Source organism: Sorex fumeus, unplaced genomic scaffold (genome assembly GCF_029834395.1).
Source record: "Sorex fumeus unplaced genomic scaffold, SorFum_2.1 ptg000128l, whole genome shotgun sequence".
NCBI classification, from domain to species: Eukaryota; Metazoa; Chordata; class Mammalia; order Eulipotyphla; family Soricidae; genus Sorex; species Sorex fumeus.
Genome location: NW_026606185.1, coordinates 35,758,447 through 35,776,348, shown reverse-complemented (window position 1 = coordinate 35,776,348; position 17,902 = coordinate 35,758,447). Strand labels below are relative to the sequence as shown.

The window sequence follows — 17,902 nt, the reverse complement described above, 5'->3', positions numbered from 1 at the left end:
TCCACAGTTTTGAATGAGTGAATGAGTAGGTTGACAAATAATTCTTCCCTGTACTTCTTTATTTGTGTAGATCTTAAAGTGAAACACTGGAGCTTACACATATGAAGATGTGTGTATATATGTATATATATAAATGTAAATAGATGTAAATGCTTAGGGCCGCACCCTGTGGTGCTCAGTGACTACTTTCAGCTCAGTGTATCTCTCCTCCTTGTCCACGAGCACTTCCTTTTATTTTTTTCAATTTTATTTATTTATTTTTTACAAAGCTATTCATGATTGGATTTCAGTCATACAGTATTCCAACACCTATGCCTCGACCGGTGTACTTTTTCCAGCACCTGTGTCCCCAGTAAAGGGGACTGGAGCGATAGCACAGCGGGTAGGGCGTTTGCCTTGCACACAGCCAACATGGCCGACCCGAGTTCGATTCCTCCGCCCCTCTCGGAGAGCCCGGCAAGCTACCGAGAGTATTCGATATGCCAGACACAGTAACAACAAAGTCTCCAATGGAGACGTTACTGGGCCCGCTTGAGCAAATCGATGATCAACGGGAGGGCCTTTTTGTGTCCCCAGATTGCCTCCCATTACCCCACCCCAACCCCCATCTTCTGCCTTCCTCTATGGCAGGCACTTATCCTCTCTCTCCTTTTGGGAACTGTGGTTTGCAAAGTTGATACTGAAAGATTATCCAGAATATCCCTTACCTACTTTTAACCCTCAGCTCTTGTGCAGCGTGATCATTCCCAGCTATCATGGCAGTCTCTTCTCTCTTACCTACCCTCGGCCCCACACACATTTGTGGTTAGTTCCAACCATTGACCAGTCTTCTTAATCCCTGTTTTCCCTGACCCTGGATATTATTCTTCTACTATATATCTATTTTTATATGCCACAAATGAACACAGTCATTCTGTATCTGTCCCTTTCCTTCTGACTCATTTTACTCAGCATGATCCTCTCCATTTCCATCCATTTATAGGCAAAATTCATGACTTCATTTTTCCTGATAGCTGCATAGTATTTTACTGTGCAGATGTGCCATGGTTTCTTTATCCACTGGACAATTTCAATCCTCTACCCTTGGTTGCCCATATTACCTCAATTCTGTGTTCTGAGTGTAAGGAGTTGTTTTCATTACATCATATAGTTTTGTTTCTTTTTCTTTTCGAAAAAGATTTTATATAGGCTACATGATTTATAATATTGTTGATAGTAAAGTTTTAGACATATAGTGTTGCAACTCCAACCCCACCATTAATATCAGAATATTCTCTACTAATATCTCAAGGCCCCCTCTAACTATACCCGCTTAGAGAACTTTTTTTTTGGTTTGTTTTATTAGTGAAACACCATGAGGTACAGTTGTAGACTTACAAGTTGTTGTGCTTGGGTTTCAGTTATACAATGATCGAGTACCCATCCCACCACCAGTGCCCATTCTCCACTCCCACCAATCCCAGTATCCCTCCCACCCCCCATCCCCCATTCCACCCTGCCTCAGTGGCAGGGCACTCCCTTTTGTTCTATTTCTCCTTTTGGGTGCTGTGGTCTGCAGAAGAGACATTGGGTGGCACTCATGTTCGGTCCATAGACTACTTTCAGCAGACATCTCCCATCCTGGGCAGATCTTCCCAGCACCCTTTATTTGGTGCTCCCTTCTCTAGCTGAGCTGCCTTTACCCCGAGAGTATGCAGCTGGCCTTAGAGAACTTTTTTATTATAAATATAGTTTAGATCACTGTCACTGTCACTGTCCTCCCGTTGTTCATCGATTTGCTAGAGTGGGCCCAGTAACATCTCCATCATGAGACTTGTTGTTACTGTGTTTGGCATATTGAATAAATCACGGGTAGCTTGCCAGGCTTTGCCGTGTGGGCGAGATACTCTTGGTAGCTTGCCAGGCTCTCCAAGAGGGGTGGAGGAATCGAACCTGGCTCGGCTGTGCACAAGGCAAACGTCCTACCGCTGTGCTATCACTCTAGCCCATAGTTTAGGTAACATTCTTTTAACAGAATTGGCCATTATAATTTTGCTGTACACAGTTACCTCACCCCTCTGCTCCCATAGTGTTCAAGACCCTCAACCAGTTTCTTTTTGTCAGCTCCAGGCTACCTCATCATCCCACACCTAACCACTCCCTCCACAGTACTGTACTGCTATGAACTTCCCTCTTATTGCTTTATTTTCTGTGCCACACATGTCCTAAGAGCATCTATCTTCATTCTCACCTATTTTCAGGAATTATCTCACTCCCTCAGTGACCCAATAGTTATTCAAGAGCATAGTGTTTAGTCTCTAAAGTTTTGAGGGTGTTTTTTGGGAGGAATGAGGAGGTGCTTGCTTTTTTGTATTGATTTCTAGTTATATTCCACTGTGGTTTAAAAAGATACTTGATACCATTTTAAACTTCATGACTGTTGACCCTTGTTTTGTGTCTCAGCATGTGATCTGTCCTCAGCAATGTTTCATATGCACTACAGAAAATGTGTACTTGGATCTTTTGAAGATAGAAAACACTGAACACTATTAATATTCATTAAATGAGTCCTTTGAACTTCCTATTTAAAGTTGTTTCTTTCATAGTAGTTTTCTATCTGGTGTTTGATCTGTCAAAGGTGAGCATGGGGTATCAAAGTCCCCTACAACTATTGTGTTGCCATTGATGCCTAACTTCAGGAATGATAGTAGTTGTTTAATATATTTTCAAGTCCCTTTCATTTGGTGTATATATGCCAGAGAGTATAAAGGCCTGTTGATGTATTGATTCCTTAAACATTATATAATGCACATCCCAGGGTAGACATTTTAATACGCTCAATCAGGACTTGAAAAACAGTAAAGTCATGCAGGTAATATAATGGCTACATGGGGAAAATAGTAATAAAAGAATGACTCTTGTCAATAAAACTGTTGATTAAATATAATTTTCAACTTTATGAGAGAGAGACACCATGTCTCTTGGTTCAACACAGATTCAGTTGTCACTGTATATGCATTTGTTTTCAGACTTATCCATATTGATCTCACTTCAGTAAATTTGTTTCCAGTAACTTTGCCTCCAGTGACTACAAAAAAATTTGTTCAGTGTGTATAGAACAAGTTAGAGTAAGGGCTGGGGTGATAGTATAACTGGTAAAGCACTTATCTTGCATGCAGCTGACACTGGTTCAATCCCATGACTCCATAGGGTTTCGTATACCCTGCCAGGAGTGATCCTTGAATGCAGAGCCAGGAGTAAGCTCTGAGTACTGCTGGGTGTGATCCAAAAGCAAACAAAAAAAATTTTTTAAAGAACAAGTTAGAATAAGAGAGCAAAATACTGGCAATCTTTGGTTAATTCAGAATCTTGACTAAAACTTCTCAATAACTGGATCTATATCATGTGAATCTTCCTTTTGGGGACCACACCTGGCAATAACCAATATTTACTATAGGGTCTATGCCCAGGGATTATTCCTGGCAGTGTGCAGAGGACCATAGCAATGTAAGGAATTAAACCTAGCTTAGATGTGTGCAAAGCAAGCACCATACCAACTGTATCATTTCTCTGGAATCATGTGACTTTCTTACAGGGCTTAATTTTCCAGACCAACTTTCCATAATGATTAAATCAACCCCAAATGCATAAAACATTTACATTTCTAGTTTTCAGACATAGTGAAGTCCAAATATAATAAGGAAAAAGGCAATAATATTGATAAGTACTTGCTTCACGTAAGATGTTTTACTCTGTGTCTTTTCATCTACATAGAAGCATTTTCCAAGTTACCTATCTTCACAGAAAGAGTAGATGGTACCATAAAACCAGCTAGTAAATTTTTGAACATTTGTTTATAAACTACACTATTATCTTGAAGAAATTCTTTAAAAATAATAATCCTCCTCAATATCATGACAGAGAATATCATTCACTATTATTAAAGTGATGTATCTCTCTTTCAGGTTATATTTGTTTTTGGCAGAGTGTATTTGCTATTTGAATTTATTTCAATGAGTAAATATACCACGAATATACATTCTAGCAACACAAAATTTACAAAATATCATTTATCTTTCCAGTTTGGATAACTCACAGAAAGGAACACTTAGAAAAAACATAAAATGCTTAATTATATATAATATAAATTTTGTTATCAAGAAATCAAACCCAGAAGAAAAATATATAAAATTTGAAAATGGGCTCTAAATGTATGAAAATATTTTCACCTTTCCATAACTAAAAAATTATATATTTAAATCCTATCCAGATATCAATTGTTAACCTACTATATTAGTGAAATTACAAATCAGAACGTGTGATCACATGCATCAAAATGAAAAATGCACCAGTCCATTGGCTTCAACATTTCTGTAGGAGAAATGAATTTTATAGACAAACTCCTGTGTCTGAATCATATACCTACAAGTAACTCTTCAGAAGACTGTTCATGATAGAAGCAGACTTCAACTCTTATTCCTTCTTTCCAAATTACAGTCCCTTCCTGGTCAAGCTTCCGCCATCTCTTGTCTAGTTCAGGGAAGAAGTATTCTGTTTCATCCCTCTTTTAATCAAAACATCTTTATCAGAAAGAATAATGAATTTTTAAAACATGAATCAGGTTGCATCATTCTTTAGCTTACAGCCCCTCCTGTATTTTTCTATTGTGCTAAGAATAAAACATATACTGTTAGCTTTAGTCTATAAGGACCCGTCTACCCAGCCTCTGTTTGCTTCCTGTGTTTATCTCATGCTTCTTTTCTTGGTCCTTAACCTCCTTGCTCTACAAGGAGATTTTTCAGCTTTTAAGGTGCATCCAACTCATCTGCATTGCATGATCTCTGTATGAATTCTGTCCCATATTTTCTAATTATGGCTCTCCTTTTTACCCTTCCTCAGTAAGGGTTACTTTGACCATTCCAGCTAGACTAACAAGCAGGCACTCATCATTCTGGTTCTATTTCCAATACAGTGTCCCATTTTATTCTCTGTATAACACCTGTCATCACCTGGATGTGATGCATTTTGTATTTGTTTACATTCTTCTTTCCCCTACAATGTATGTTTTATGACAACAGTGATACTGTCAGCTTGCTTCCATCCTATACTAACCAGCAAACAGAAAAGTGTCTGCATGTAATGAGTGTCAGTAAATGTTTGTTGAAAAGTTTAATAAATGGCATAAGAAGGAAATGGATTGCAAGGTATTCATCCGGTGGAATACTGTTGTTGTTAAAAAGAATGTAGATCTTCCAGGTGTTATCTCCTGACCAGATTTGCAGCATGACACTTTGTCTACCCTTGACCTCCCACTTAGACCTCATCTCAGACCCTCCAGACTTCCGGAAGTTCGTTGTACACTCCTCACCTGCATTCACGTCTTGACACTTGCTACTTCCACATATATTCTACATGGCTGATTTTTTTCTCTTAAATCAATTCTCTATTCAAAAGTCAGATGTTAATGCTAGAGAGTTAAATAAAGGGGTTAAGGCATTTGCCTTATACACACACCCAATCCTGGTTCAGTCCCCAGCACTGCTTATGGTCTCTCGAGCACTGCCAGAAGAGGTCATGAGAATAGAGACAGAAGTTAATTCCTAAGTATTATTGGGTGTGACCCGAAACACCCAGTTATACACTTAGAAAAATCCTCCCTGATCTCTACCAAAATGTTCCTCCCTGTCACACCCTCTTTTCTGACCCTACTATACTTTTCTTTGTTGGACTCATTCGAATCAAAAGTGCTAGTTTATTTCTGAGCACAAAAATCTCACGTTTCCCCTGATGAGAACCTTCTTGGAAGCTGTATGACACAAACTCCAAGGACATCAACTATTACCTTCCATACAGTAGCAACTGAACAAATAATGTTGGGTCAAAAAGAAATAGATGATTGTTTTTAGGGGTCAGGGGGTTGGGTCACAAACAGCAGTGCTCAAGGTTCACTCCTGGTTCTGCACTCAGGGATCACTCCTGGCAGTCTCAGGGGACCAGGAATTGAACCCGGTTCTCACACATGCAAGGCAAGTACCCTACCTGCTGAACTATCTGGCTCCTGAATGTATTCTTGTACACAGAAAGCAGGAAACTTCACAGTGTGTCCAAAGTACCCTGCTGCCGTTTGTATTAAAGAAAACAAGGGACTGGAGAGATAGTAAAACTGATATGGCATTTTCCTTACAAAGGCCTGACCTGACCCATATGGTCCCCTGACACGCCAGGAGTGATCCCTGATTATAGAGTTAGGAGTACGCCCTAAGAACCGCTTGGCTTACTCAGAAAAAAAAAAAGAGAGAAAGTGTGAGAAAGAAAGAAAGAAAGAAAGAAAGAAAGAAAGAAAGAAAGAAAGAAAGAAAGAAAGAAAGAAAGATTTTTGTTTTATATTTCTGGAAGTAAAATATAAAGACAAAGTAACTAACATTGATGGTCTCTGTGGTAGAGAACCCAAGGCTGGGGGTAAGGGGAAGAGGGATATCTTACTGGTTTGTGATGATCTTTTTACCAAAATTATCTTTTTACTATTATTTTTTAAATTAAGAAGTATGTCATTTTTGTCAGTTTTGCAAGTTTATTTATTTGAGGCCCAAAAGACATTAAGGAATTCAAAATGATAAATATTCAGTAATCATTTATTTAGCATTACTATCAATTTTGCATAACCCCTTTGCAATCCTGTTTGAAAGTTCATGAAAATTTGTGGTTGAGAATGATACCTATATTTTCTGGTGGCAAAAGTACACCTAAGGAATTAGATATGAAATGTGGAAAGAAATAGTAATTGTGACTGCCTAGTAAATAAAGCCTTCATGAATACCATAAGCCCAGTCCATGTTTTACATTCCAGAAAAAGGGCCTCTGTGTCTAAGATACTTCTACTAGGCTTACAAGGTTGAAAAATGCCTTCATTGTTTAAAAAAATAAATAATTTAAAATTCTCTGCTAATAGAATCTACCAAGATTTAGCTGAATTGTCTGCTTAGAGTTCTTTGGACTCCATCAAACAAATGTACTCTACTTTCATAAAACCAGATTTTAAAATATTTATAGGAAAAATGCAAAGGCGTGTGCAGTAGCCTTAATTAAGAATTCCTTTCAATATAAAAATAATAAACATCTAAAATGTGATTCAATACAAAAATTATACAGAAAATTCAGGAGCACCATCATTGAACACACAGGTACTCAGTAATTACTTGTTGGTTGGATGAGCATACCTATTGAAAATCAGTAGAGTGAAATGGATACGAGCGTGAGTTGGGATCCAGTTATCCTCGTGTTTGGATTCTATCTCTGCTGTTCATTAGTTGGGTATGACCTTCAACAAGTGACTTGACCTTTGAAGGCCTCAGTCTTTCTTACATAAATGAGATGAATGAGTAATGTCTCTTTTGCAGCTAGTGATATTCATAGAAAGATATTAAAATATAGGTATATAAATCATATATTAGAATCTATTTCTTTCACTTAGTTTTGGCTTGCCTGAATGGGAATAACTGAATGGAAAGAACAAAACATATGTTGTTATAATTTTAAACATAATACAGACAGCCACATATAAATGTGATAGCACATTTTATTTATAGAGATATAGATCAAAAACACCTGCACAGAGCCTATCATATAGTAAATAGCTGGCAAGTGATGAATACAATTGCAAAAAGCAAGGGTTTCAACTCTTTGTTTTCGTATGCACAAAGACCAATTTTGTGCATAACATTCCAGAACATTTTATTGCACTAGGACAGGGAATGTAAAAGACTTATAACTAAGCCTTTTTTATGGCCTTAAAATTATGGGAAAACAATTAACAGGTATATAAGTGAATTGTGGTAGAGACTCAGCTTGTACCAATTGCTACCATTTATTAAGTGTGCAGTGATTAGTCATTCTGCAGAGAAATACTGTGACTTAAGTCTCCACACTTCTTTTACACTATTATCTGCTATCTACTATCTTAATTAAAATATTAAATTTAAATGCCTTATTTAAATTCCCATTTTAGGATAGAATTTCAGTGGGAATTGCTCTAAATTTAGAAACTAAATGAACATGTTTCTTTTGCTGGCCAAAGGTTCATGTCAATTTCCTGCTTTTCCGTTCTCCCTTTCCTTTACCACTTTGTTCAGTTAAGTTGAGATTTCTCATAAAGGCCTTATAAACACATGTTATTACATTTTAAATCTGATTTGAAAGTGCCTCTCTCCTGCTCCTTCTGAGTAAAGTGACCTTTTTAAATGGAGGGAAGTGGGTTTAGATGACAGTCATGATAAATGCGGTCATGTTCACTCAATAAAATAAGGCCCAGTGCATTTGAGGATAAATCAGTGAAATGTACAGCCCCACCTGTCTGTCTCCATCATTCATTTCCACTGTCACTTTCACAGTGGCTGATGGATCACAGTTGCTGTAAAATTAGACAGCCTTTAATCTCATTTCATCCTGATTAGCTTCTCTTTACCCTTTCCCTCTAACTCACTGACTGACACGCTAAAAAGCTCACACTGGGCTGTATATGAACCTGGAGTACAAACTTCTTCTCCAGTACCTGTTTGTGAGGGCAAGGCCTGTATCACCTCTAGAGAAATCTATAGAGACAGACACGTGTCCCTGGCTATTTAAAAGATGATCAGTACATGCTGAGCGCGGTGCCATTTTAAACAGATGTTTGCTCTTGCTCGCTGCCCTATTAATTTTGCTTTTCCTTTGGGTTTAATCAGAAGTCAAGGAAATCAGATCTTGGCAAAACTTCAATTTATGTTACTTTTTAAATGTGGGAATGTTCATTTAGATTATTTTCTAATAAACCCGAGTACTTTACATGCAGAAAAACTTGAGTTTGTGTTTATTTATAGCCTCATGATTTACAGTAGTAATTCAGAGGAAAATAATTTAAGAATGCCAAAGTAATCAAGAAATATGGCCTACAAGATTTTAAAACAAGAATGAAAATATGTAGATAAATGATAAAAATTTTCAAGTAGCTCCATATTGGGCTTTCAAAGAACTTCTCTCATTTTGAAGGTTTCATTAATTAATGAATTAATGAAATTAATGAATTAATAAAATTATTTTATTAATTAATGAATTAATGTACTCTATTGGTACAATAGAATCCTTTGTTTGCATGAAGGATAACAATGGAAGTGATCAAAGGAGAAAGAAGCTTAAGAATAAATTATGAATTATTTACTTCACTTAATTTCTGCTTGCCTCAGTGGGAACAAATGAATGGCAAGATCTAAACATCAGGGTTGCTATGTTATCAGAGATTGGGATTTACTATAAAACTGGACTCAATGAACCCAAAAAATACTCTGCCCCTGTAGACTAAGAACTGGTACTTGGAGGACCTTTCTAATTAAAGGCATTTTACAAAGAGATAACTGAAGATTGCAGGGCAAAAGACAATCCCAAGACCACTCCTTTAGTCCACACAGTTAATTAATGAGCCACACAAATTCGCTGAATATCTGATTTCTACATTATCACCAAATTTTTACAAATCCCAAAAAAGGAGTCTGTTTCAATGCCCTGTAATTTGCGTATTTACGCTCAAAAATCACTGAATAGGAACAAAAAAAAATTAAATATTAAAACTTAAAATTTGTTAGCAAGGAGCTTGATCTGATTTTGTGTTTCAGAAGCTAAGTTATAGGTTTCAAGGCTATGAATATTTATTAGTTTTATTTACATAACTGAGCCAGTATAAGTGCATTTTCAGGAAAAAAAAATAGAAGATTAAAAACAAAATTAAGTGAGTGAAGCACATCTTCCCAAATAAATCAAGTATGATATAGTCTGTCTGTGTCTGGTGTGTGTCTGTCTGACTGTATCTCTCTCTCTTTCTCTCTCTTTATCTCTCTCTCTCTCTCTCTCTGTCTCCTCTCAGCATTGGCAGAAGAGCACAGAGTAAGAGCTGGCCCTGACTCATATTGATTTCCCACTGCACTGGTTTCTTAAGTGCTCTGTTGATCCGTGTCAAGCAATAAGTTCCCTGCCTGAACATGCACTTCACCTCCCCATTTGTCCTCACCTAGATTTAAGGTGCCCATATGATCAGCTGAACAAGGACATCATTTTTCCTACTGGTGTCACTGGGCCCAAACCACTGTATGTGGTATGATAACTAATGCTGCATACGTTTGCACTTACCATATGACATTAAAATAGCAGAAACTGATACTGCAGTGCACATAGGATTACACTTCTCTGTCATGTGGTGTCTGTCCCCCAAGAAAATGCAGATGAAGGAAAATGCATAGAATACGGGCTGTAGTGGGTTTCTGAATAGTATCCCCTCCTCGTAGCCATCAAATTAGAGCAGGGAGAAGGGCCAGATGAGTGAAATAGATATTTGTGATGCTCCTGACAGTTTTTATCTTTGTTACAGAAGAGCTCCGATGCAGATAGATAGAAAATGTGGGATTGTGCTGCTAATGACATTGTACAGGAAATTAAGCGTATACATTTGGAAAAGGCATTAAATCAGCAGGACCTTAATTTAAAAACTTAAAACTGTATGGAAATTCAGCTTGCTCATTGTTGTGGAATAGAAAGCTCCCAAGCACCCAGAGTCTGTTTATGAAAAGATTGCCAGCAAACCAAGTTGGGGCAGTGCATCTTAATGGCTCCAAGTATGTGCAGAGGTATTTGTACCATGAAATACCCCCCAACCCTGACCATTTGGGAGTGTCAGCCGTTGTTTTAGAACGTGATCCCCATCAGCAGGCAGGTGAGGCGAACTTAAGAATCAAAAGCAGCATGACGGGATGTTCTTGAATAATCTTCAGAATAACATTATGTAAAATTCTTCAAAGGGGGCTGGGTTGAGATCATAGTGAGCACACGGCAGGTCGCTGTGGATTGGTGGGTGCACGCTCTGCTGCCTGCGCTCTTCTCTTTCTTCTGACTTTGCTTCTCATTTTGTCCACTTTGGTGAAAACAAACAACTGAGCAAAGGTACCAAGTCCTAAGATGAAAACGTCACACCTTTCTTTGTTTTCCTTCTTTCTTTATTCCAGTTATGCCATACAACAGTGCTCACCACTGCGTCGTGGAGGTAGAAAACTTCCTGTTCGTGTTGGGTGGAGAGGACCAATGGAACCCTAATGGTAACTATTGAACAACGTAACAGAGGGGTCTCAACAAGGGTGTGTTGTGTGATGAAAGGCACTAGTCGCAGTTCATTTTTAATTACTGTGGAAAAATATATTTCTGAGCAGCAGAGATGCATGAAGTAAGTAGTGGATTGGGCCGACAATTGGAGGGAGGGTCAATCATGAGCTGGCAGAGGATGTAAGCAGCAGAGCGTTCACTCATTGACTGTCTGGGGATTTGAATTCACAGTGACACCCCAGCCCCTCTCCTTATCCATCCCTTGAGGAATGCCACAAGCTAGCATAGACTCCCTAGTGGCAGGTAGCAAGCTTCAGCTATTAAAAATTCTCACCACCTTCCTCAACAATTTACACTCATTCTATCAGTCTAGTAATGCAGTTTTGATAAATAAACATTATCTGTAAACACACTGTACATAACCTTCGCTGGAGCTCCTCTGCAGCATTTATGACTTGACACCCATTCTAGGTACTGTACCTTCTGCAAGTGCTGCTTCCACAGATCATGCACCATCCTCCCCGTGGATATGATTGCATCATAAATTTCTTGCAAGGAGAAATTAAGCATCTTTACACACGTCCCAAACCAAACCCAGCGAGCACTCTGTGCCTTGCAGAATATGCAAAATTACAGAGGTATTTTTGGAAAACTTGCTCATGAAGAAGTTGCAGTTGTAGCCTTCTGTGTAACAGAGATCATTATGACTGAGAAGCCATAAAACAGCTTGCAGGTACACATTTTTACTTTAAAACCCCAGAACATCCAGCTGAAATTACATATACTGCATATATTTTACTGTGAATGCTCTATTTCAGCATCTGCACCAAGGCAAATTATAGAAAATTGTTACATCTGTTCACTCTAGAAAATCTTAAAGGAAAACAATCCAGGCCACCCTCCAAAAACATTTCTTGGAAGAAGGGGAACATTCTTTCCCAAGACCCGCAGTTTTGTTGGTTCATCTTCTTCTGCATTAGAAAGGAAATAGTTCCTGACTTTTGTTAGAAACAAATTTAGAACCAGAGTGAAAATGACATGTAATATCTCTCCTGAGCTTACCTTTACCATAATGCATTTGAGATGTTATCCATGAACCTTAGCATGTATACCACCCTCTATAAACTCCAAACCCCCTGTTTACATCCTTCCCCCTTCTCTTTCCCTTTTTGTTACACATGCTTGGTTGTCATGTGTTTGTCCGCGATGAACAATTCTGCAGCACCAGGAATCACAAATAGCAGTGTGGTTCAGAGACCCATGCCTGCAAGGCAGGTGCTCTAGGCCTAATCTATCCCCAGGCCCCCAATTTACTGTTGAACCTATTGTTCCTCAGGAGTGAACAGAACTGAACGAAGCATATGTAAATAAACACACTACACACCTTAGGTTTATCAAGCAAACAATCTATAAGAACTTCTTTTGGAAGATCAAAACAAAAGTGACAAATGACAAGAAAACATTGGAATATCCCTGCCTTTTGTTCAATTTCTGTAAACACTGCTTGGAAGAATTGGGTTGGGTGCAGAGATAGAGACAAGAAGAGAAGCATGCACATTGTCCTTCCTCTAGACCAGAGAACCAAGAATATATCTATGAACTAATTCAAACTTCTATGAAACTAGGCCATTGAATCTTCCTGATCTCAGCCTCTGGGAGGAATAGCAATTCAGTTTAAAGTGCTCCACAAATATGCTGTGAGAAAAGACCAGAGAAAATACAGTATTGCATTTGTGAGTGGGAAACCGCTCACTGCCACCCAGCAGGCCTCATGTGAAGGCCCACATCACATCATTCTTCTTCAAAATATTTTTATATTGTGCACTCTTGAAATGTATTACTAATACTAGTCACATGGTTTAATGTGTCTCTTCTTTTTTTAACTATGAGCTAAATTCTGAACTAAATTTTATATAACCTAAGTTATTCTATTTTATTTTATTCCTGTTTTTAGTCCTGTATAGACTTGAAAGCTCTTTCTATATCATAAAAACACATTTAAAAAAAAAACTTTCGAAGTTCTACCAGTTATGTGGTCTGTGAAGTCATTTTGTATAGAATTAGAGAAGCACGAATGAAACACTTGTCTGACTCTCCTAAACAAAACAGAATTGATCATACCATGAAGAAAATCAAACCAGTCCTATGCCCCATATCTCTCCGTCAGTTACTGGATTAGGTTTTCCACCATGAATGGGGATTAAGGCTATCAGGGAGAGGATTTATCTATGAGAAAGAGTTCTTCACAGAGGGAAACAGCTATAAACCACCATACTAAGCAGCTAAAGAATGGGTATACCAGTGAGTGAGTGTGTGTGTGTGTGTGTGTGTGTGTGTGTGTGTGTGTGTGTGTGTAAACTCACCACAATCCATTCAATGTTTTCCATGTAGTTTTATATTCCTTCCGTCTGGTCAACCATTACTCACATTTCTCCTCCTCTTCTTCTTCTTCTTCTTCTTCTTCTTCTTCTTCTTCTTCTTCTTCTTCTTCTTCTTCTTCTTCTTCTTCTTCTTCCTCCTCCTCCTCCTCCTCCTCCTCCTTCTTTCTCTATCTCTCTTTCTCTTTTCTTCCTCTCTTTTTTTAAATTTATTTTTGGTCTTAGTAGTACTTGGCACTCACATTTTGCCAGAATTTTTGCTGAGCACTCACTTGTGTCATGTCCTTAATCATCCCAACCATTCTCTGAGGATTTTCTATGGTATCTGTACTTATTGCATTAAGATACTAGACCTCAGAAGTTTAAATAACTTGCCAGCAGATGAACTGATTCCAACATAGGTTTGTCTGACTGAAGAATCTTACTGCTCCCTCACACAAATATAGGTATCTGATTAGATATTATGTAACAGATTTTATTACATAACATCTAATTGGAATGTAACAGTTTTTATAATGAATTTGTAAAAATTAAATTATATCACAATGTCAAATGGCTGTTACATGCTCACAAAAAAATTATAACTCCCTAATTAGAAAACCATGAAGGGACTTAATCATCTCAAATATGAAATTTTTCATATTAAAATATCTCAAAATTAGAAGAGAATAAATTAATACCAAAACTTACAAGAAATAACACGTCTACCCTCTGATTATGTAGCTCTGTGGTAGAACACTTAGTTTGCATGTATGAGGCCCTATATTCTATTTCTCATACATGCACACAAAGAACAAAATCCTATAATAATATACAGTATGCTATTTCATCTGTTGTAACTGGGAAAAAATTAGAAATCCATGAGTTTGAATGTTTTTATGTGTCAGTTCCAAAAATAAAATCTTAAGTTAAACTTTAATTCTTAGAAAAATGGTGCCCAAGATACATATTCTTGATGAATGCAAAATTTCTAATTTCAATACATGCTCCTAAAACATGAATATAAATTCATAAAAAACAATCTTTTCATTGATTGCAAGACAAATTTTGAAATCATAAAATATATTACTGTAAATATAAACAGAAACCATTTTTTAACTCAGTTACAGACATTTACTTCTATTCATGCCATTCATGTCATTAGGACATATAGTCTGTTACTGCCCAATTTAGATTTGTCACTTACTGACTGTTGACTCCCCATATCCTGCAGGGTATACTTTCTTTCCTTTCTTTTTCCTTTCCTTCTACCACGGGCTGAAAAGAGCCACCTTTGCTCCATTACTCACATCGATTAAAGATAGTTAACTAGAATGCCTGGTGGCAAGACAGCATCACTACAAAAGAAATGGAAGATGATCCAAAACACACGCGAAACAGAGAAGACGTACCCAAGGAGCTGAAAAGTAATACAGAATTCCTTTGTATATGGCCGACTACTCATTTTTAGGTTATCAGTCTATCAGTAGAAGCCAACAAAGGGGAGAATCGGCCCATTTTATCTCACTTTCCTCACTCCATAAAACTCCCTCCTTCTGAAGCTCATTTGTTCCTCTTCACATCCTATACCAACTTTAGAATTTTCTTCTTTTTAATCTCCCCAGTCCTTCAGTCTTGCCCCTCTCTTACACCTGCCCCTTGAAACTTCATTTCACAAATCACTCTGGGTGCTTAGCCATTTCTCTGAGCAAAGCCACCACCACTGCAAACAAAAGCAGAACCACTGCTCAGCATGTGAAAGCAATCTCTTCTGCTTGGCCATGAGATGAATGTTTTCCTCTAAATGGAAATTCGAATCAAGTTTCAACTCCGAGATTAATGTTTCCCTAATCACTTCTATCCACAAACTCTATATTATTGAGGTAATCAGTTTCCCTAATTCTTCCTCATTACTACTTCAACAACCCACCATTCTAAAGACTGCCACCTCCTTTTCTGGACCCACGCTTTGTCATTACCCTACATTCCCTTATGTCCTTACTTCTCTCCTTACTAGGTTTAGACTCTTATTGCCTAGCCTTCTAATCACACCAGCACATCTACCCGAAGATCTCATGTACACTTCTCCTTCCACTACAGGTGCCTTTTAGAACCACAGTTCTGGTTATGTTTTATTAATTTTTTTTTGGTGTGGTACCGGGGATCACACCCAGACCCTTACCACTGAGCCACATTCTCAGCTCGCTACAAACCTAGTTAAATCAAAATGTCTTCCACCTTCTTTCAATCCTGAGCAACTAAATGTCACACTGTCACACTGTCCTCCCATTGTTCATCGATTTGCTCAAGCGGGCCCAGTAACGTCTCCATTTTTTTTGAGACTTGTTGTTACTGTGTTTGGCATATTGAATACGTCACGGGTAGCTTGAGCAACTAGGGCTGGAGCGATAGCACAGCGGGTAGGGTGTCTGCCTTGCACGCAGCCAACATGGCCGACCCGAGTTCGATTCCTCCGCCCCTCTCGGAGAGCCCGGCAAGCTACCGAGAGTATTCGATATGCCAGACACAGTAACAACAAAGTCTCCAATGGAGACGTTACTGGGCCCGCTCGAGCAACTAAATGTAGATATAGAAAACCCCATAGCCACACTAGTTAATAACAAATCTCTCTGGTGACTAGACAATTCTCTTAAATTTTCCTAATCAGCCACCTTCAGATTTAATTATTCAAACGTCTCTCTCCTCAAATGCCTCTTCCTCTGAAAATTCGACCTTCAGTGGGTGCCATTGCTTCCTTGTCCAAAAGAATAAGAAACTAACAAAAAATAAAAGATTCATCTTTTACTGCTATTTTATTCACTTCATCATAACCCATTTAATCTATATTCCAGACTATAATTGCTTCTGCTCCAAACATAGGTCAATTTCTCATTTTGTTTTGCATATGCCAGAACTTTCCAGTGCTTCTGTACTAAATAATACAGCCAGCATCTGGGTGTATGGCTCAGTAGTAAAGAGTATCCCTTGCATGCAGGAGACCTGAGTTCAATCTCTAGCATCCATAATAATAAGTAAACCAAAAAAATTTTTGTTTATTTTCTTATATTCCAAGTTCATCAGAGGACCATCCAATGAAAAAGTGCTTGTCAAACTCCATGTTGACAAATCTGTAGTCAATTTTCTGTTGCTCACTCTTTTTTATATCACTATTTGATGGGGGTTCCAAAGTAAGTTTTCACTTTACCTCCAATATATTAAAATCCTTTTTCTTTGCTAATTTTTCCTCTTGTATTCAATTTATTCCCAGGACCCATTCTCATGTATTTTCATATCTTTTCCCAAAAGGCTTTTATTCTGTTCTAGGACTCTAAATAATATATCTGGACCTACAACATTATCTCACCTTCAAATTTAAGATACTATTAGCCCGTCACGTTTATGTGTAAAAACCATTACTTCTCTCCCTCATCCCTACATCACTGCTTCCTGGTCTTTCTTTACATCAATAAATTGTATGACCTTTCAACCAGTTACTCAAGCTAAAAACCTGACTGCCTTCCTTAGTTACTTGCTTTTCTCACACTAATATTTCTCATACTAATCCATCAGAAATATTACTGGCTGATTCTACGCAAAAGACGCCATATGTGACCACATCCTACCATCTCTGCCTTCACTCAGAGTGCCATCAGTTCTTGCCTTGAATATTTTTTAATTATTTTTTTATTGAATCACCGTGAGATAGAGCATCACAAAATTGTTCATGATTGTGTTTCAGTCATACTAAGTTCCAACACCTATCTCGCCACTAGTGTAATTTCACAGCACCGCTGTCCCCAGTTTCCCTTTCACCCCTTCAAGCCACCCCCCAACCCCAGCCTGCCTCTATGGCAGGCACCTCTTCTCTCTCTCTCTCTCTCTCTCTCTCTCTCTCTCTCTCTCTCTCTCTCCCTCCCTCTCATTTTTGGCATTATGGTTTGCAATACAGATGCTGAAGGTTATCATGTATATCCCTTTACCTGCTTTCAATACTCAGTTCTTGTCCAGAGTGATCATTTCCAACTAATATTGTCATAATGAATTCTCCTTTATCTTAACTACCCTTCATATTCCACGCCATTGACCAACCATTAACCAGTCCTACTAGCCTGTTTTACCTGGCCTTGGAAATTAATCAAAAACTCCTCAAATTCATATGGAACAATAAACCCTCACGAATAGCTAAAGCAGTCCTTGGGAAAAAAGAAGAGGTGACTTTTTCAAACTTCAAACTCTACTACAAAGCGGTAGTAATTAAAACAGCATGGTATTAGAATAAAGACAGACCTGCAGGCCAATGGAATAGAGTTGAATATCCTGTCACAGACCCCCAAATATGCGATCACCTAATCTTTGATAGGGGAGCAAGAAATATGAAATAGAGCAAGGAATGTCCCTTTAACAAGTGGTGCTGGAAAAACTAGACAGCTACATGCAAAAAAAAAAAA

At 38.1% G+C, this 17,902-nt stretch overlaps 1 protein-coding gene across 1 annotated transcript in view; it reads left to right on the top strand.

Moving 5' to 3' along the window:
• The window catches only part of KLHL14 (kelch like family member 14), a 118,591-nt gene that overhangs the window by 81,141 nt on the left and 19,548 nt on the right, over positions 1 to 17,902 (top strand). Inside the window, exon 3 of the mRNA XM_056138223.1 lies at positions 11,004 to 11,093. Within this exon, the coding sequence (XP_055994198.1) occupies positions 11,004 to 11,093 (90 nt within the window). The remainder of the gene's footprint in view (positions 1 to 11,003; positions 11,094 to 17,902) is intronic.